The sequence below is a fragment of the Eulemur rufifrons genome, chromosome 7 (genome assembly GCF_041146395.1).
Source record: "Eulemur rufifrons isolate Redbay chromosome 7, OSU_ERuf_1, whole genome shotgun sequence".
Lineage (NCBI taxonomy): Eukaryota > Metazoa > Chordata > Mammalia > Primates > Lemuridae > Eulemur > Eulemur rufifrons.
The window spans coordinates 228,877,968-228,896,072 of record NC_090989.1 but is presented as its reverse complement, the minus strand read 5'-3'; the positions used below and the strand labels follow the sequence as shown (position 1 = coordinate 228,896,072).

The 18,105-nt window shown below is 37.5% G+C and overlaps 1 protein-coding gene across 2 annotated transcripts in view; it reads left to right on the top strand.

Moving 5' to 3' along the window:
- Window positions 1–18,105, top strand: part of ERMP1 (endoplasmic reticulum metallopeptidase 1) — a 52,669-nt gene that overhangs the window by 15,603 nt on the left and 18,961 nt on the right. The window contains exons 5-12 of one of the 2 annotated variants that reach the window (XM_069474192.1): window positions 2,554–2,700; window positions 3,725–3,817; window positions 6,010–6,222; window positions 7,101–7,321; window positions 10,428–10,602; window positions 11,012–11,202; window positions 15,314–15,466; window positions 17,422–17,624. In XM_069474192.1, the coding sequence (XP_069330293.1) occupies window positions 2,554–2,700; window positions 3,725–3,817; window positions 6,010–6,222; window positions 7,101–7,321; window positions 10,428–10,602; window positions 11,012–11,202; window positions 15,314–15,466; window positions 17,422–17,624 (1,396 nt within the window). The remainder of the gene's footprint in view (window positions 1–2,553; window positions 2,701–3,724; window positions 3,818–6,009; window positions 6,223–7,100; window positions 7,322–10,427; window positions 10,603–11,011; window positions 11,203–15,313; window positions 15,467–17,421; window positions 17,625–18,105) is intronic. The other variant, XM_069474193.1, reaches the window with a different exon arrangement.

Below are 18,105 nucleotides of genomic sequence, written 5' to 3'. Positions count from 1 at the left end.
TCTTACCTTAAGTTATTTTTATTATAATGTTTGACAAATGCTAAGTTTCTAGCTCCATCATTCTGTCTATAGTTAATAGTTGGAATTCTACTAGAAGGAAGCCTTTTCATTTTTCTTTTTTTTGTGAATTTCAGTATTTTAATTTTATTCTGTATAGTATATATTCTGTTATTATCATTATTTATTGCGTTGCATGAATTGTCCCAGTTTAAGTCAGTGGGATACCTTTCAAACTGGTGACAGAGTCCTTTTGACATGTCTCTGGGCACTTTCTTACTTTCTGGAACAAGATGTTTCAACTTACCTTTTATTTTTCTAGTCCCAGACCTGGAATCAGCCATTTCCTTAAGGAGACTTGGTTCCTTTTAGTGGGTAATGGTATTCAATAGCAGAGATCCTGGTGCTAGTTTTCTCTTTATATTTACCCTGTGTGAGGCTGTTTTTTGAATTCATGGCTGATGTTTTCTGTGAGCTTTGAAAAATTCTTGGTCATTACCTCTTTAAACATTGCTTCTGCTCCATTCTATCTCCTGTTCTTCTAGGACTCTAGTTACTCATGTTAGACCTTTCACTATATATCATATGTCTCATAAACACAGTTTTGTATTTTCTATCCTTTTTTCTTTCAGTGCTTTAATTATATTGATCTATAATCCTTTTTTTCCTGCTGTGTTTAACCTTGTATTAAACCCATTTATTAAGATTTTCAATGTAAGTTTTGATGTTTTTCAGTTCTAGGATTTCCATTTGGTTTTTTAAAAAAATAGATTGTACTTGTCTGGTGAAATTCTTGATCCAATTTCTGTGTTTTTAAAGCACAGTAATCATAATTACTTTAAAATATCTGTCTGATTAACCCCAGTATCTGGATCACTTGTGTGTCTGTTTCTCTAGTCCCCCCTGACCCTGCACTACAGAACATTTTTTTAAAATGCTGGACAGTAATTTGATAATCTGTAAGGTTATAAAAGCAATATTCTTAGATTCCCTGAAATGACAATTACTTGATCTGTTTACATCAATGTATTGCTAAGTTGTGTTGTAACAACCCCTAATTCTCAGTGGTTTATAACAGAACAGGCTCATTTCTTTCTCATGTCACATTTTGGTTTCTGAATAACCTCTTGGTTATTATGTTCCATGTGTCTTTTTTTTTTTTTTTTTTTTGAGGCAGAGTCTCACTCTGTTGCCTGGGCTAGAGTGCTGTGGCATCAGCCTAGCTCACAACAACCTCAAACTCCTGGGCTCAAGCAATCCTTCTGCCTTAGCCTCCGAAGTAGCTGGGACTACAGGCATGAGCCACCATGCCCGGCTAATTTTTTTTTTTTTTTTGATATATATTTTTAGCTGTCCAGATCATGTCTTTCTATTTTTAGTAGAGATGGGGTCTCGCTCTTGCTCAGGCTGGTCTTGAACTCCTGACCTCAAGTGATCCTCCCGCCTTGGCCTCCTAGAGTGCTAGGATTATAGGTGTGAGCCACTGCGCCTGGCCTGTTCCATGTGTCTTATTCATTCTGGGATCCAGGCTGAAGGAGAAGCCCCATCAGGGATGTATTGACCTCATGACCAATGTTAAAGATACGTATTGAATGATATAATGGCTTTTAAAAGTCTGCTCGATTGTCATGTCATTCCTGCTCACCATCTCTTGGCCAGAGCAAGTCATATAACCAAGCTCACAGTTAAGAGGGTGCAGAACAGTATGTACTAATTCTACAGGAAGGCATTAAAAGTTACATGTCAAGGGTAGGAATATATAATCATTTTTCAGGGAAAGAAGAGTGAATAATTTGGAACAATAATAGAATTTATCCTACTATTCTAAAGGAAAAACTCTCAATTTTGAAAAAGCTGTATATGCATGAAGGTGTGAATACAAAATTATTAATAATGATAAATTATAAACAGTAGTAAGGAACTTTATGGTATATTCAGTGAAATGTTAAATAGCTATTAAAATGATCATTGTAATACAGGTTAAGCATCCTTAATCTGAAAATCCAAATGCTCCAAGATTTGAAATATTTTGAGAGCCAACATGATGCTCAAAGGAAATGCTCATTGGAACATTCAGATTTTGGATTTTTGGATTAGGGATGTTCAACCAGTATAATGCAAATATTCCAAAATCTGAAAAATATCCAAAATCTAAAACATGTACAAAGTATATGTACCCATTGAGTATAGCTGTATACACACAATCATATATTAGAGAATTAAAGCTATAAAGTTGATAATAGTTATTTTAGGATGATAGACTTATGAATGATTTTTCATCTTTAGACTTAAACTTGTAGTGTTGCTATTTTATAATTTAAAATTATTTTATTTTTATAAAAGTTATTTTTTATTCTAAAAGTCATGCATATATATATATATATATATATATATATCAAAGCAATGTTGGAAAATATAGAAAAAAGGATTAAAAGGTAAATTCTGGAAATATCTCCTCAAACCATCACTGTTACTATTTTTAGTGTGTTAAAAAAATTAATATGTTTAAAAAATTACCAGATTAACCTTGTATTATCTTGTCACATTTCATTTCAGGTCCTGAAAATCCTTGGTTGGTTCAAGCTTATGTTTCAGCAGCTAAACACCCTTTTGCTTCTGTGGTGGCTCAGGAGGTTTTTCAGAGTGGAATCATTCCTTCAGATACTGACTTCCGTATCTATAGGGATTTTGGGAACATTCCAGGTATTTTGTCAATGGTTATGGGCTATTGTGCAACATTAATTCATCAAAAGCAAGTTTTACTTCTTAAAAGTTTATGAGTCAACAGCATTTTCTGAGAGCAAATTCTTTTTTTTTTTTTTTTTTTTTTTTGGAGACAGAGTCTTGCTCTTTTGCCCTGGCTTAGAGTGCCGTGGCATCAGCCTAGCTCACAGCAACCTCAAACTCCTGGGCATAGCAATCCTTCTGCCTCAGCCTCCCGATTCGCTGGGCTACAGGCATGTGCCACCATGCCTGGCTAATTTTTTCCATATATATTTTTAGTTGTCCAGCTAATTTCTTTCTATTTTTAGTAGAGATGGGGGTCTTGCTCTTGCTCAGGCTGGTCTTGAACTCCTGACCTCTAGTGATCCTCCCGCCTGGGCCCCCCAGAGTGCTAGGATTACAGGCGTGAGCCACTGCACCTGGCCAGAGAGCTGCACATTCAGACTCACCAGAACAGAGTTTCTAATGCTTTCCTTTTTTAAACTCCATAGTAATTTAAATGCTTGCCTCCTCTAGAATATGTCATCTTGTCCTACAATGTGACAGAAGAACAGGGAGAACTATTTAGTACTTCATTCCCAAAAGATGGTAATAGATTCTTCAGGGGTCTTTGACATTCATTGTTGTTTTGTTTTCCCAACTCCTTTGGTGACTTGTACTTACAGCTTATTTGAAGTTAAAATTTGGTTCTGGCCTGGCAAGGATGTAGATGACAAAGTTTTGATGACCTCCGAAACTCAATATTCCTACCCCTTGCTGTTGTGACTTGTAATGCCTCCCTGTGGAGTAGTATACTTCTGCAATCATTATGTATTGAATTTTGTACCACAGCTGTAGATTCTGTAAGAATTTGGAAGAGAATTTATGTCATTCATTCATAAATGTGACAAAGCAGTCATGCCACTGCTTTGATATTTTGTCTTAGGAATTTAATACATTAAACAAATAGGCCTAAATCAAGGTTGATCTTTAAAGCAAAATGACTTTTTTTTGTATGTCTTAGGAATAGACTTAGCTTTTATTGAGAATGGATACATTTATCACACCAAATATGACACAGCGGACAGAATTCTAACAGATTCCATTCAGAGAGCAGGTTGGTATTCTAATTTATACTTTTGATATACAGTAGGATGAACTATTAGAGATGATATATAAACCCATAAACCTCTGCATTAGAGGGGCAGTATGCAGTGTGAATGAGCTAGGGCTTTGGAGTTGGAGAGGTGAAGTCTTGAATTTTAGTCTTGCAGTCAGTCTAGTTTAGCAATTTAAGGTGGGAATATTCATTGTGAAGAAATGAAAAGGGAGCTGACCCAGGGTTATGGTAGGATTGCTGAGTGATAAGAATGTAGCCAATGTGAAAGCTATAACTTGGAGGTGGCACTAGGACACATGTTTGGGCAGGTTGCCTAGGTATACAAAACAGTAACATTGGTCTACGGTTGGGTGGTAAGGGCAGGTGAGAGGTTTATGGGACTGGTGTCAGAGGAGGGCATAGGGGCAACAGAGTTAAAGTGGTTTCTAGGGAGATTTGAAGTAGTCAGAGGCGATGAGTCTGATACTGAGCCTTAAAGAGTTGGCAAGACTTGGCCTGTGGAGAAAAGAGGACATTCCGAATAAGCACGGCATGAGTAGGGTATGTTGTGTGTGGGAGGCTGTTGGTGAGTAGACTGTCAGACTAGAATCGAAGTAGTATTTTCAGAAACAGAGAGAAATGAAGTAGAAGTGTATGGGGTAGAGAAAATTGTAGAACGCTTTAAAAATGAGCAAGAAGATGCTGTAGTAATAAGGAGTCATTGAAGGCTTCAGTCCATGAATGAACTCATTAAGATGGTTTTCTATGCTTTCGTCTGGTGATGTGGTATGGAGCAGATGGTGAGGGGGAGAGCCAGGAGTCAGGGTCATTCAGACAGTAATTTAAGTCTGGAAAAATGAGGACCTGGACTGTGGTGTTGACAAAAGATAGAAACAAAAGGGGGAGGGATGGAAAGTTAGACACATTTTGAATGTAAATTTTAGAAGACTTGACAGGTTGGATAGAAGGGATGGAGCAGATGAGTGGCAGCAAAAATGACAGCAAAGTGTGAAACCAGCTGGCTGGGGAAAGGTGATGCCATTGACCATGGTGGGGAGGAGGGAAGGCGACCCTCATCCAGAGTGACAGTGGAGAGGGGAAGGAGCCCAGGAGTTCTGCCAGACATGTAAGGCCGAGGGGTCTGTAAACCAACCTGATGAAAACAGATAGTTAGAGCTCTTGGCAGACCTAAGTATTTGGGTTTGGGAATTAAAGGCATAGAGAAAACAACACAAGTATGGAGAATGAAAATTTTTTGGGAAGAGTGAGGCAAAGGTGGAGGACTAAGATTGAGCTTTGGAGGAAAAAAAAAGAAAGTGATGGGATAAGCAGCAAGAAGAAACGCAAATCATTCGTGGCTTCTTACTGCTCTTGCATTAAAGTTTAAACTCGTTCATTCATTCATTGATGAAACAGATATTTATTATAGACCTTCGATGTGCCAGGTTTTGCCTGATAAGACTCTCCTTGCTTCTCTAGCTTCATTGCTGAATACTCTCCTCATTCAGGCCTTTTTTCCATATTTGGAACTTTTCCTTTCAGAGCGTTCATCTCCACAGTTCTCTCAGTCTGGGCAATCTCCCCCATTGTATCTAGCTCCTATTCATCCTTTAGCTATAAATATCACTTCCTCAAGGATGCTTCCCTGACTTCCAAAAACTCCATTAATTTCCCATAATATGTTCCTCTGAGACTCTACCTCTTCTCCTTATTAATTTTTAACATATTTGTAACAGCTTATTGAGTATCTATGAGCTTCATGAGAGGCCTTTGTCTCTTAGTTTACTACTGGGTTTCTGGTATCTAGAAGAGTGTTAATATGTATTAACATATTAACAGTTAATATGTATTAAAGCACAGTTAATATGTATTAAATGAATGGGAACTAAGAAATAGCCATTGGGTTTGTCAACAGTGAAGGTACAGTTAGAACTAATCATAGAGACTAGTTCTGCTAGAAGGGAAAGGACAAAGGCCAGTTGGCTGAGCTTCTAAGTGGAAAGGAAATGGGGCAGGGGGCATGGACCATATTTGAGAAATTTAGTAAGAAAAGTGAAAGAAAACAAAAGGATGCTAGAAAGTTATTTCTATTCACATTCTTTCTAGCTATTTCTTTATGCAAACAGCAGATGTTTTATTTCTGCTTTAGTTATATATGTAAATCACAAATAGTTTATTCACTTTATCTTTTTTTTTTTTTTTACTAATAGGTGATAACATATTAGCAGTTCTTAAATATCTAGCTACATCTGATATACTGGCTTCTTCTTCTAAGTATCAGCATGGAAACATGGTCTTCTTTGATGTGCTTGGCTTGTTTGTCATTGCCTACCCCTCTCGTATTGGCTCAATAATAAACTACATGGTGGTAATGGCTGTTGTGTTGTACCTGGGCAAAAAATTGTTGCAGCCCAAAAATAACAGTAAGTATTTTCCTGTAAAACTGCAAAGCAACTGGCACAGGTGTAGGATTTTCTTAAAGTTTTTTAGTTGGTTTGCTTATATCTTCCCAAGAAGCTAAAAATCTTAAGAAAATAATATTTGCTTAATATTTTAAGAAATTCCTAAATAAATATTAAATTAGTATGTGCTTATTATACTTTTGATCTTGGTGAAGCAGACAGTTTTTATGTATTTAGGCACTCCATAAAAGTAACACATGGAAGGTATTGAAAATGGTTTGTAAAGATTGACTTTTAATGAAAGATCCCATTAAAAAGTCTTGTCCATACTACAGACCAATAGCCAAACAGTGTTCTAAAGTATGAGTGAAAAGCTTCGATTCCTCCTATTTGAAATGTTTCTACTTGAAGTGTTTCGTAGTCTAAGTTGTTATGTGCTATTACAAGATAAAATATTTAGCAGCAATTTAAATAATCCTTTGTCACCAGTTATTTTTCCCATGCTCCTTATTTTCTTGTGTTAATTTCTTTTAGCAAGATCTTATATGGAACGTTGCCTTCCTTTCTTGCTAATATTTTGATATACAAAGCATCCCAAAGGTGAAAAAGATTATGACTACCCTTTTCTCTAGTAAGGAATATATGTGTACTGTTTCTAGAAGACATATCTTTGAGTCTTTGGTATCCATAGTCTCTCAATAAATGCTACTTGAATGTTATTTTTTGATACCTCCCCTGTTCTAGTGTTTAACAGAACTTAACACTAGGACATTTCAGTTCTTTTCAATTATAATGATGAATTTCTTTGTTTTAACATTTGCCTGTTTAGCTCTACTGACTGGTTATGTAATTTATTTAATCAAGATGGTGATCTCAACTTTTTGTTTTCTCTTCATTAGCTGATAACTACACGAAGGACTTCTTGTGTGGACTTGGCATCACTCTGATTAGCTGGTTCACCAGCCTCATTACCGTTCTCATTATAGCAGTGTTCATCTCTCTTATTGGACAGTCTCTCTCATGGTATAACCACTTTTATGTCTCCGTTTGTCTGTATGGAAGTGCAGCTGTAGCCAAAATAATATTTATACATACCCTTGCCAAAAGATTTTATTACATGGTAAGTGTTAGGCATATTTATTGATTTCTTTCTGCTGCTTTTAAGAATTGAAAACAAACTCACGTGCGATTCATTGTATTTGGCCTTTTGATCTATCAAAAATTGTTCACCGTGGTTATAGAAAATGCTCCCACACTGTGTTAATTTTCTGGAAGCTTTCTTATTCTGATTGTTACAGAATCCAAATGAGGTTATAAACCTGGGCTGTTGACAGGTGGTGGTGACAGCAAGGTTTTTAGCACAGCCCTCTGTCTCTGCTGAATTTGCTGCAGTTTTTATAAATAGGCTCTTGTATCTCCCAACTCTCCCTGCACTCACTCAGTTATTTATGTTGTTTGAATACCTCCATTCTCCACTGGAATGTATGCTTCTTGAGGGCAAGGATTATTTTATTCATCGCTATATCCTCTGTGCTTAGGTAGTATCTGACACACAGTACTAACACACAGTAAATATTTGTTGCCTAAAAGAATGCTGCACTTAAAATTTTCTCTTTAGTTTTTCCCCTCACTTTTTTTTCTTTTAACTATATAGTGATACAGATTCTGATAGCATGCATGTATGGTATTGGGGTTAAAGACACCTTGCTAAGGAAAAAAGAGGAAAAGGAAATAGGATTCCAAATGATTTATAATGATTTTTAGAGAATATTGTCATAATGTTTTTGTTTCAGATGTATAAATTTGGTAACAATCAAATTAGAAATTAGGGCTACAAAATAATAGGACTAAAGATTGCAGTGAAAGAGAGAGTCATGGTTTCTAAGTGAATTAAGAGGGAAAACCTTTCTTAGCTCCATTGTTTTCAAGACAGCCAGTGTGGACCTGCTTTTTAAAATCTGTCCTGATAGGGATTAGAATGGAGACCTGAAAGACTATAACCCAGCATCCTTCCACAAGGATGTCTTTGGTATCTGAACTTTGGACTCAGTTTCAGTTAATATTGGGATGTGGTCTGAGGAACCCTTCCATGGTAGCAGGCCCTATTGAAGAAAGATTCTTTGAGATTAGCCGTCTGTTTATGGTTGAGCTTATACTATTATCTTAGTGGCTTTAGTTTCTAAAAGAATTACACCATGGGGTTCAATTTCACATGCTTATTCTTAGTGTAAATATATGTAACCAGAGTGTAAATATATGTAACCAGAATGTGGATGGCTGTTGTTGATTGGGGCAGGGGCAGAATAGAAATGCTTAGTAAACTTCCATTTACTTTCAATTTCAGTTGTCTAATAATAACACTTTGGGCTAAAAGCATAATGGAAAGAGTAATATATTTCATTTTCATTTCTTTAAACACCCAGTGGGCATGGTACCATGTTAAGGCCTGGTGATCCAGAGATTCATAAGAATGTGATCTTTTTTTTTTTTTTTTTTTTTTTTTTTTTTTTTGAGACAGAGTCTCACTCTGTTGCACAGGCTAGAGTGCCGTGGTGTCAGCCTAGCTCACAGCAACCTCAAACTCCTGGGCTCAAGCAGTCCTGCCTCAGCCTCCCGACTAGCTGGGACTACAGGCATGCGCCACCATGCCCGGCTAATTTTTTCTATATATATTTTTAGTTAGCCAAATAATTTCTTTCTATTTTTAATAGAGACAGGGGGGAGGGGGGGTCTCGCTCTTGCTCAGGCTGGTCTCGAACTCCTGACCTCGAGCGATCCACCCGCTTCGGCCTCCCAGAGTGCTAGGCTTACAGGCGTGAGCCACCACGCCCGGCCTAGAATGTGATCTCTTTCTTTGAGGAGCTCACCATTTCATTTGGTGAAATGTGGGAACTACAATAATTTCAGTACACTGTGGGATGAAATGAGAGTGACATATACACAGTGGTACAGGAATACAAGGGAAGGAGAGATGAATTTTGCATGAAGTCAGGAAGGCTTCATGAAGGAGGTGGTGACATTTGAATGGGCTTTTTGGAGCATAAGTCAAAGTTTTCCAGATGGAGAACAGGTTGATGAGCAGTCCAAGGTGGGGATGTACAAAATGCATTTGTATCACAGTTAGTAAAAAGTCCAGTGTGGTGAAGACAAGGTGACAGCACAGTAACTGGAAAAGTAGGCCAGGGTGAAGTTGGAGCATGACCCTTAAAATCCATGGGACCACCATTAACATTTTCTGAGCAGGTTAGTGAGTGAGAGAATTTGTGATTTAGTAAGAAAACTGGTAATACTGTATAGAATGGAGTGGAACAGGGCAGGGGTGGGAGAGGTAACAGAGGTGAGGATGGGAATAGATTTGAGTGATGTTTGTTTTATCTTTGATATAGTTTGGGCACTTAATGTTAAACATATTTTCCGTTATTTCAGTTTTTATTGCTGAGATCTTTGTTTTTAAATACCTGAGTGGCATTCAGCTCCAAATTGAATCCCAGGAATTACATTCTTCTTTGCAAAGACCAAGCCTCTTGATCCACACTGTGTTGAACATCTAAGTATTTAGCAACTATAGTCTATCTTTCATTATCCAAAGGGGTGTTGTCAAATGAATTTTGACTTGTTTTGAAAACATGTAACAGAAACTCTTTTGAGCTCCTGAAGTAGGGTCTGTTATAACAAACTTCAGGACTACAAAATGGGGGAAAGGTACAGTACAAGACCAGCTGGAGATAGAAAAGACTCAGGAAGATCATGCCAAACCCCATACGGCATTGCATTAAATGTCCTGCAGTTTTCCAGGTGTGCTATTGGTGGTGCTGCAGCAGTTTGTAATGTTCCTTCACAGGTCATTTTTCAAGTGTGCTTGAAACAGTCTTTGGAAGTTGCATAAACTGAAAAGCTTACAGAGATGAATGGTTTTAGGAGAGTCTTTCTTCTATTTTGGAACATTTCCAAAAATTACTTACATTCCGGTGGAAGAAAAGCACAGATTAAGTACAAGTAATGGTATCGCTTTTACTCCATCTTGTTAAATATTGCCCTTTCCTGTGTAGCAATTTGAATTTGTTACTTCATGATAGGAGGTAGCTCTGTTAGTGTTGTCAGTTTAAAGGGTAGACCCTGTTTTAAACAAAATGTAGCTATCCTGGGGGATAGAAATTGTATTACAATAAAAGCTCTTTATGAATGGCCCATAAATGAGACTGCTTGTATATTTTTCTTTCTTTCAGAATGCCAGTGACCAGTATCTGGGAGAAGTATTTTTTGACATCTCGCTATTTGTCCATTGTGCTTTTCTTGTAACTCTCACTTATCAAGGACTTTGCTCAGCATTTATTAGTGCTGTCTGGGTAGCATTTCCATTGCTCACAAAGCTTTGCGTGTACAAGGACTTTAAGCTGCATGGTAGGGTATTTTTAATTTTGATACAAATGGGAAAATGCTTTAAAATACATAAGATAAGGTTTCTAGGGACTGTTTCTTTTTCTTATTTTATTTAATAGGCTTTCTAAATTATTACTGTTTGTTTTTTAAAATTTTCATACCACACAGGTTATTTTATACTTTGTACCCCTTCCCATTCTTATGTTTACGAACACATGCTAATATATTATTTGTGTATTTTGTTTAATTCTTATTCGTATTTTATCTTCTCTGAGTGAAAGTGTCGTATTGTACTAGATAACATGTACCCTAAAAGGCAAGTTACTTCTAACCGAATTTCTGTTAGGTGCCAAGGTACTTCAGTACTATACAAATCTGTATCTCTCTGTAGCATTCCATAGATGTGTGTTTTCTTTCTCTTTTTTCTTAGGTGCCCAAGGAAAATTTATTGCTTGTTACCTTTTGGGGATGTTTATTCCTTATCTTTATGCATTGTACCTCATCTGGGCGGTGTTTGAGATGTTTACCCCTATCCTCGGGAGAAGTGGTTCGGAAATCCCACCTGATGTTGTGCTGGCATCCATTTTGGCTGGTTGTACGATGATTCTCTCTTCCTATTTTGTAAGGAAAATCAAATTTTGTAAACATTTTGTTTCTTTTTTCATCTTTATATGAATATGTGATAAGTTTAGCCATGCTAGATTCTATGAAATCTAATTATTGAGAAAGTCTTAAACATATGGTGAATGAATGGCTGTACATCTTGTGGGTTTGTTATGGTAAGAAAATGTAGAATGGAGTTTTTGTTGTTGCTGTGTTTTAAAAGTTTTGCCTCCCCATCCTCCCAAATCCTCTCATTATACCTCTTTTCAAATAGCCTTTCAGACTGTGAATTTGTAGAGTGTATACCAAGTGAGAATTGTGAGCGATTGCCTGATGTTGAACTTTTAGAGTGATTCCTAGTAGTGTGTTTTGAAATCACTAATTAGAGGCAAATGTAAATAATTACATAGTAGTTTTATTAGTGCTGTTAGAGCTAGTGAAGGAAGACTAATTCTAATGAGGCTTTTTCATTATCATTCCACTACCTTGTTGCTAGCACATCCAGGTTCATTGAGTCTGTCTACTTGGGTGATGCACACTTATGACACCCAAACATGCCTTCATTTACCAAGTAATGAAAGAATATCACAGCCCATGTCTGCACCCATTTTGCCATTTCAGTGTCCTGCTCTCAGAGGGAGAGTTCTATTTTTGCTGTCTCTCCTCCTCTTCCCTTGGGACTTGCCAGCGGGAAGAAAAGACAGTTATACAGAGTTTAAGACCAGACCCACCCCCTTTGGTAGATGAAGCTCCAGGCAGAGTTTTGTTATTTGGTGTCTACAACTGCAGGACTCAGGTTGGACCCCTCCAGAGAAGGCAGGTCCCTGTTTTGTGGTTCTTTTGATTGAAAATCCTAAGAAGTATTTATTGAATACCCATAGGTACACCTTGGGATTTGAGGCTAGGGGACCAAATAGAAAAAAGGAGTCATGACTTTATTATAATTCTTTTCTCCATGGAGATGGTAGTGAGCTTTTTCCTGTTGATACAGGGCATTTCTTTGGAAGTTAGGTTCTAAAAATAGCAGGTAAGAATAATACCACACACCTGGTCAGCATCATCCATGGAAGTCCCTTAAATAGCCAATATAACTCTGTATAAGTGGCTTTATATATATAGATAGCTCTGTAGAATAATTCTTGTGCACATTATTGTTTGAGGTTGGCTGTACTAGTCCTAAAAGAAATCTGAGCATTCCAATGATTTTACTTTTAAATTAATGTTTAAGTCCTTAATGGTATTTGTAGGGATGGATGGAAAGTTCTAAAATGCTCTTTGTTGTCTACAGGATTTCCTTCTTTTGGTTTTAATATTAACCCTTATATCCTCCGTCCTTGTTAATAGATAGATTTGCTGTTGTGAGGATTAAAGGACATAATGGAGTTTTGTCATCTGTCGATTAAGTTCTAATATAAAGTCAGCTAATTTATGAACTGAACCCTACTCCCTAGTGTATTTATTAGATTGCAGTCAATGAATGGAAGCTACTGATGCTCATAAAAGATGACCCACATGTGGGACACTTGAATTCTGTTCCATTGATCATATGGAAGGGAGCAAAATGAACCCTGGAAACTTTCACTGTGAATTGAAAATGTCCCCAAAGCATGGAAATCTTGGAAACCAGAAAAAAGAGGATTAAAGTATACTATCTTCTAAATTAAATTTTATTGGGAAAGCTTTTTCTTTTTAAGAGATGAGTTCTTGCTCTGTTGCCCAGGCCGGAGTGCAGTGGTGTGATCATATCTCATTGCAGCCTTGAACCCCTGGCTCACACGATTTTTCCACATCAACTTCCCAAGTAGCTGTGACTACAGCTACCTTACCTGGCTAATTTTTAAAATTTTTGTAGAGACAGGGTCTCACATTGCCCAGGCTGGTCTTGAATGCCTGGGCTTAAGCGACCCTCCCACTTTGGCCTCCCAAAGTTCAGGGATCACAGGCGTGAGCCACAGCACACAGCCTGGAAAAGCTTTTGGAGAGAAGATTGCCTCATGGAATACCAAAACAAAAAACAAAACCAAAAAAAACCTCATTTAATTTTCATTACAATGTGAAATAGTTCTGCTGTACTTCTTGATGCCTTGGGTTATCATTCTCTTCCTCCTGGTAATGACAGTGGTGTATTCATAGTGTGAGACTATTTTCTTTGGGTAATGGAGGATTGAACCACAGTGCATATTTCAGAGAGCTTTTATTTCCTTCCTTGGGGATTTATTAACTATATCTGCTACAAAGCAATTAAGTTCCTGTCAAGTGATCAGTTAATAGGTGTCCTGGGGTTATTCTCTGCTGGGCCATCGTGGTTATACCTGGATTGATTGAACGAGAGCTGAAATGAGACTGCTAATGTGAGTAGGATCAGGAGGAGGAGACTCGAGAGAGCTCAGAGTCTTCAGCACATATTGGACATTTCAGAGTCCCTTCTTGTGCTCTTTTTATTTTGCGTGCATTTCAGAACCTAGAGTGACAAAGGGTGTGACATTTAAAACAGAAATAGAACTGTAAAGGTGATTAACAGTGGGATCCAAATACATCGTCACTTTATGGCTATTTCCTCCTCCTCTTCCTTCGTCATTCTGTGATTGCCATTTCATTTATCACCATTATCAAACCTCTTCTAGAAGACAGGTGGAAGAGGTAGAAGATGAGCCTCATGATTTTGAGAAGAGGGAATGTGGATGTCGAAACTATAGCTTAGAGTGAGGTTTTAGGACAACTTTGGGTATTAGCTGGCTTGAGAATGGCAGGAACAACAGCATTATGACGGGGAGGTTTTTGTGTGTTATTTGACCTAAAAGACTTTCCTATACCTAACCTTACCAGCCTTCCAGTGGAGGGAAAACTCATTACTTGGCAGGATATTTGAAATTGTTCTAAAGAGCCACATTTTAATATTGTGATTATTAGGAGAAAGACGGGAAGGCAGGGTGACAAATTGTGTTTTGCTAACACACAGCCTTAAGTCCTCAGGTACTTTGTCTTATTTCTGTGCTCACAGTATACAAACATAAGATCTTTGACCTAAGACCAGTACTGTTTTGTTGGAGATGACCCTAGATGGGATATTGGTACACTATAGGTATGAAACTTCCTTAACTTTACATAGTAGATGGAAGGTTATGAATATTTGCTTAATTTTTCATTTTCATCTCAATAAAAATATTTTCACATTCATGTCCTTTACTTCTCTGCTTACTGGCCCTAAGGGTTGGGCAATAAGGCAAAGAAGGCAAAGGGGGAAGCTGGGTTTAGATTATTGTTTCTCCAGGGTAGCTTCTTCAAACCCCCAAGGGATCTGTGAACATACTCTGTGATTCATGTGTGTCCTTTACAGTTTTTAATTCAGTAATTTAATTACAATTAAGAAGCTGACTGTATTTTTAAGATTTTCTGTATGCCAACCTTGAGACCAGGCCATTCACTTTTACTGCCCAAGTTCACATTTGTTGTTTTGATTGCATTGACATTGGTTAATTTATCACCTAAAGGGACAGTAGTACTCTGTAATGTAGTTTTTTCCTCGTATTCAGGTCCACAGGCAAAGTCTTGAAGGTGCATCTCAATGCTCGTTTAGATCAGTGCTGGTTTAGCTGAATTCAACACTTTGGCACAATATAAAAGTGTTATGGGTGGAATTTGAGTTTTGTTAGGGTAGATTTGCTGAAGCTTAAAAAGCTTATCTCTGGTTATTTGGTGAAAACCTTGATGTCATAATGTTTGGTACAGTGAAATGATGTCTGGTGTGCAGTGTTTACTATCACAGGGCATTGACAGAATAAGAAATAATGGTTTGGCTGGTGATGGGTCTAAATCTCTATTCTCTTTGCTGACTGAACACAGGGACACTGTGCTCAATTTCTTTTCCCTGTTGCTTTCTGGCTGCCTGTCAGAACACACCATTGTGGCACAGTGGAGGCATCTATCATTTTCTAGGCTCTGAATTGTAATGGAAGCCCCCTAGAATTAGTGCTTTGTTTTCTGGGCGTTGGAGTATGTTAGCACCTGCTGATAAATTTTCTTCATTGTCTGTTAGATTATACCTGTTAAAAAATGAAGTCAGTTAAAAACACCTTTCTGCCACTGGTATGAATTTGTAACTTTTCTATTTCTGTGTTTTGTGTTTTAGATTAACTTCATCTACCTTGCCAAAAGCACAAAAAAAACCATGCTAACTTTAACTTTGATGTGTACAATTACATTCCTCCTTGTTTGCAGTGGAACTTTTTTCCCATACAGCTCCAATCCTGCTAATCCAAAGCCAAAGAGGGTGTTTCTTCAGGTAAGAACAACTTTGCATGAGTTATTTGAGATTCTGGAGAGAAAAAGCCTTGTGTATTTTGAGATTCATAGTGCACAGGAAACTCAACTGACTTTTCTGCTGTTGACCTATTTAGTTGTACTCACCTTTTTTGGTGTAAATTAGTAAGGAAAAGATTGACGATTAAGAGACATTTTTACCAGCTAGACATACTTCTCCCAAGAGACTGAATTGGAAATGTTTGCTTGCTGTTTTTATTACTGCTCAAATTATAAAACTGTAACTACTTGGAAAAATAAGTGCAAATATGTATCATGGAATAATGAGCTTTTTAGAAATAGAGATTGTAAAAATGTCTGCAGGCTGAGTAAAAATCTAAACTATCAACTGGCAAAATAAAATGGATATTTTCCTAGAAAAATTAATCTTAAGTAAACATTCAAAGTAATCTGTCATAATGAAAATATAATAATTTAAAAAGAGATTAATAAAATGAGATTTAGAACTTTTCTTTAGATTTTGAGTTTTTCTCCAAACGTTTTAGAGCTGGCACTATAAAGCAGTAAGCCTCATTTCCAGTTGTCTCTGTTAGAGGTTGTGGAGTGGCCAAACAGAAATGCCAAAGGAGAGGTCGGGAACGGTGGCTCATGCCTGTAATCCTAGCACTCTGGGAGGCTGAAGTGGGAGGATCACTTGAGCTCAGGAGTTGGACACCAGCCTGAGCAGGAGCGAGACCCCATCTCTACTAAAAACAGAAAAAAATTATCCGGGTGTGGTGGTATGCACCTGTAGTCCCAGCTACTTGGGAGGCTGAGGCAGGAGGATTACTTGAACCCAGGAGTTCAAGGTTGCAGTGAGCTACAATGATGCCACTGTACTCTAGCTAGGGTGACAGAGTGAGGACTGTGTCTCAAAAAAAAAAAAAAAAGCCAAAGGAGTTATAACCTAGATAATTATTCAAGGACTTGAAAAATTAAAAGTACTTGAACTTAGGAGATTTTGCAAAGGGGCCAAATATTCCTTGTTTATAATCCTGAAAGACACAGTGTTAAATTTTATGTAACAAATTTTACAGCTTACAAAAAACGTTTATTGAAGAACAGATAGTTTTTAGGAGAGTTCAGGGTGTTTTCAGTGATACACTAATTTTTATAATAGTAGTATTTAGGAAAAACCAGCTATTAATTTTTAAAAAGTCCTTTTCTGATTTGTTTTGGGGTTCTCTTCTTCCATTGTGCCGGAAGTTGGCAAACTTTTCCTATAAAGGGTAATATAATAAATATTTGTCAGATATACAGTCTCTCTTGTAGCCGCTCTCTTTTACAGAGCAAAAGCAACAGCAGACTGTAGCTAAATGAATGAGTGTGGCTGTGTTCTAATAAAACTTTATTTCTAAAAACAGTCAGTGAGGAAATTTGCCTGTTGGCTGCAGTTTGCCAACCCCTGCCCTGTGCAGTCCTTCTTTCCTGTTCGATATTCTTCAGGATGGTTTCTGCTGTTAATAAAGCTATTCCAAATGGAGCATGATGTCTTTTCATAGACTTCTATTAGGCACAAGTCTGTCATCTAGTGGTGATTCCTGTTTTTCTCTGCACATGAATTAGGTTCAATGTGACACGCTGAAAGGGAAATGTGTTTGTGTGTATATATGTGCTTAGGATGTATTTGTTTTAAATCCTTATCTAAAAAGAGCTCTAACATTCATGTCTTTAAAATCTGAAATAATAGATTTTCAAAAAATTTTATATGAAACTTACATATATAAATATATTTGTAAGGTACAATAAGCAGTCATCTTCCAGTGTAAGAGAAAGAATGCTAGCGATACCTTAGAAACCCGGAGTGTCCCCTTTCTCTTGTTCCATATCCACATCATTTCTTGGTATTGTCAAACTTACTCATTTTTGTAATTTGGGGTGGGAATGTAAGTGCACTAGTTGAAACAGTAGTTTTCTCATTAGTTTTGTTCTTTTCAGCATATGACTAGAACATTTCATGACGTGGAAGGAAACGTAGTTAAACGGGACTCTGGAATATGGATCAATGGGTTTGATTATACAGGAATGTCTCACATAACACCTCACATTCCTGAGATCAATGATAGCATCCGAGCTCACTGTGAGGAGAATGCACCCCTTTGTGGTTTCCCTTGGTATCTTCCAGTGCACTTTCTGATCAGGTTGGTTCATTACTTTTCTGCTTAAGTTGGGAGTTAATTTGTTTTCAGGTCCTATCACTATATCGGTAGTCTATTATTTAAACTATTATCCTCAATACATAAGTGTCATTTCTACTATTTTTTCTATCACTACAAAACTTCTGTTTCTTTAGTGGGATAAAACACTTAGAAGAATGCTGGGCACGGTGGCTCACACCTGTAATCCTAGCACTCTGGGAGGCCAAGGTAGGAGGATTGCTTGAGGCCAGGAGTTCGAGACTAGCCTGAGCAAGACCAGACCATGTCTCTATAAAATACAGAAAAAATTAGCCAGGTGCAGTGGCCTGTGCCTGTAGTCCCAGCTACTTGGGAGGCTGAGACAGGAGGATTGCTTGAGCCCAGGAGTTTGAGGTTGCAGAGAGCAATAATGATGCCACGGTACTCTAGCCTGGGTGACAGAGCGAGACTGTCTTAAAAAAAAAATACAAACCATTTAGAGTAG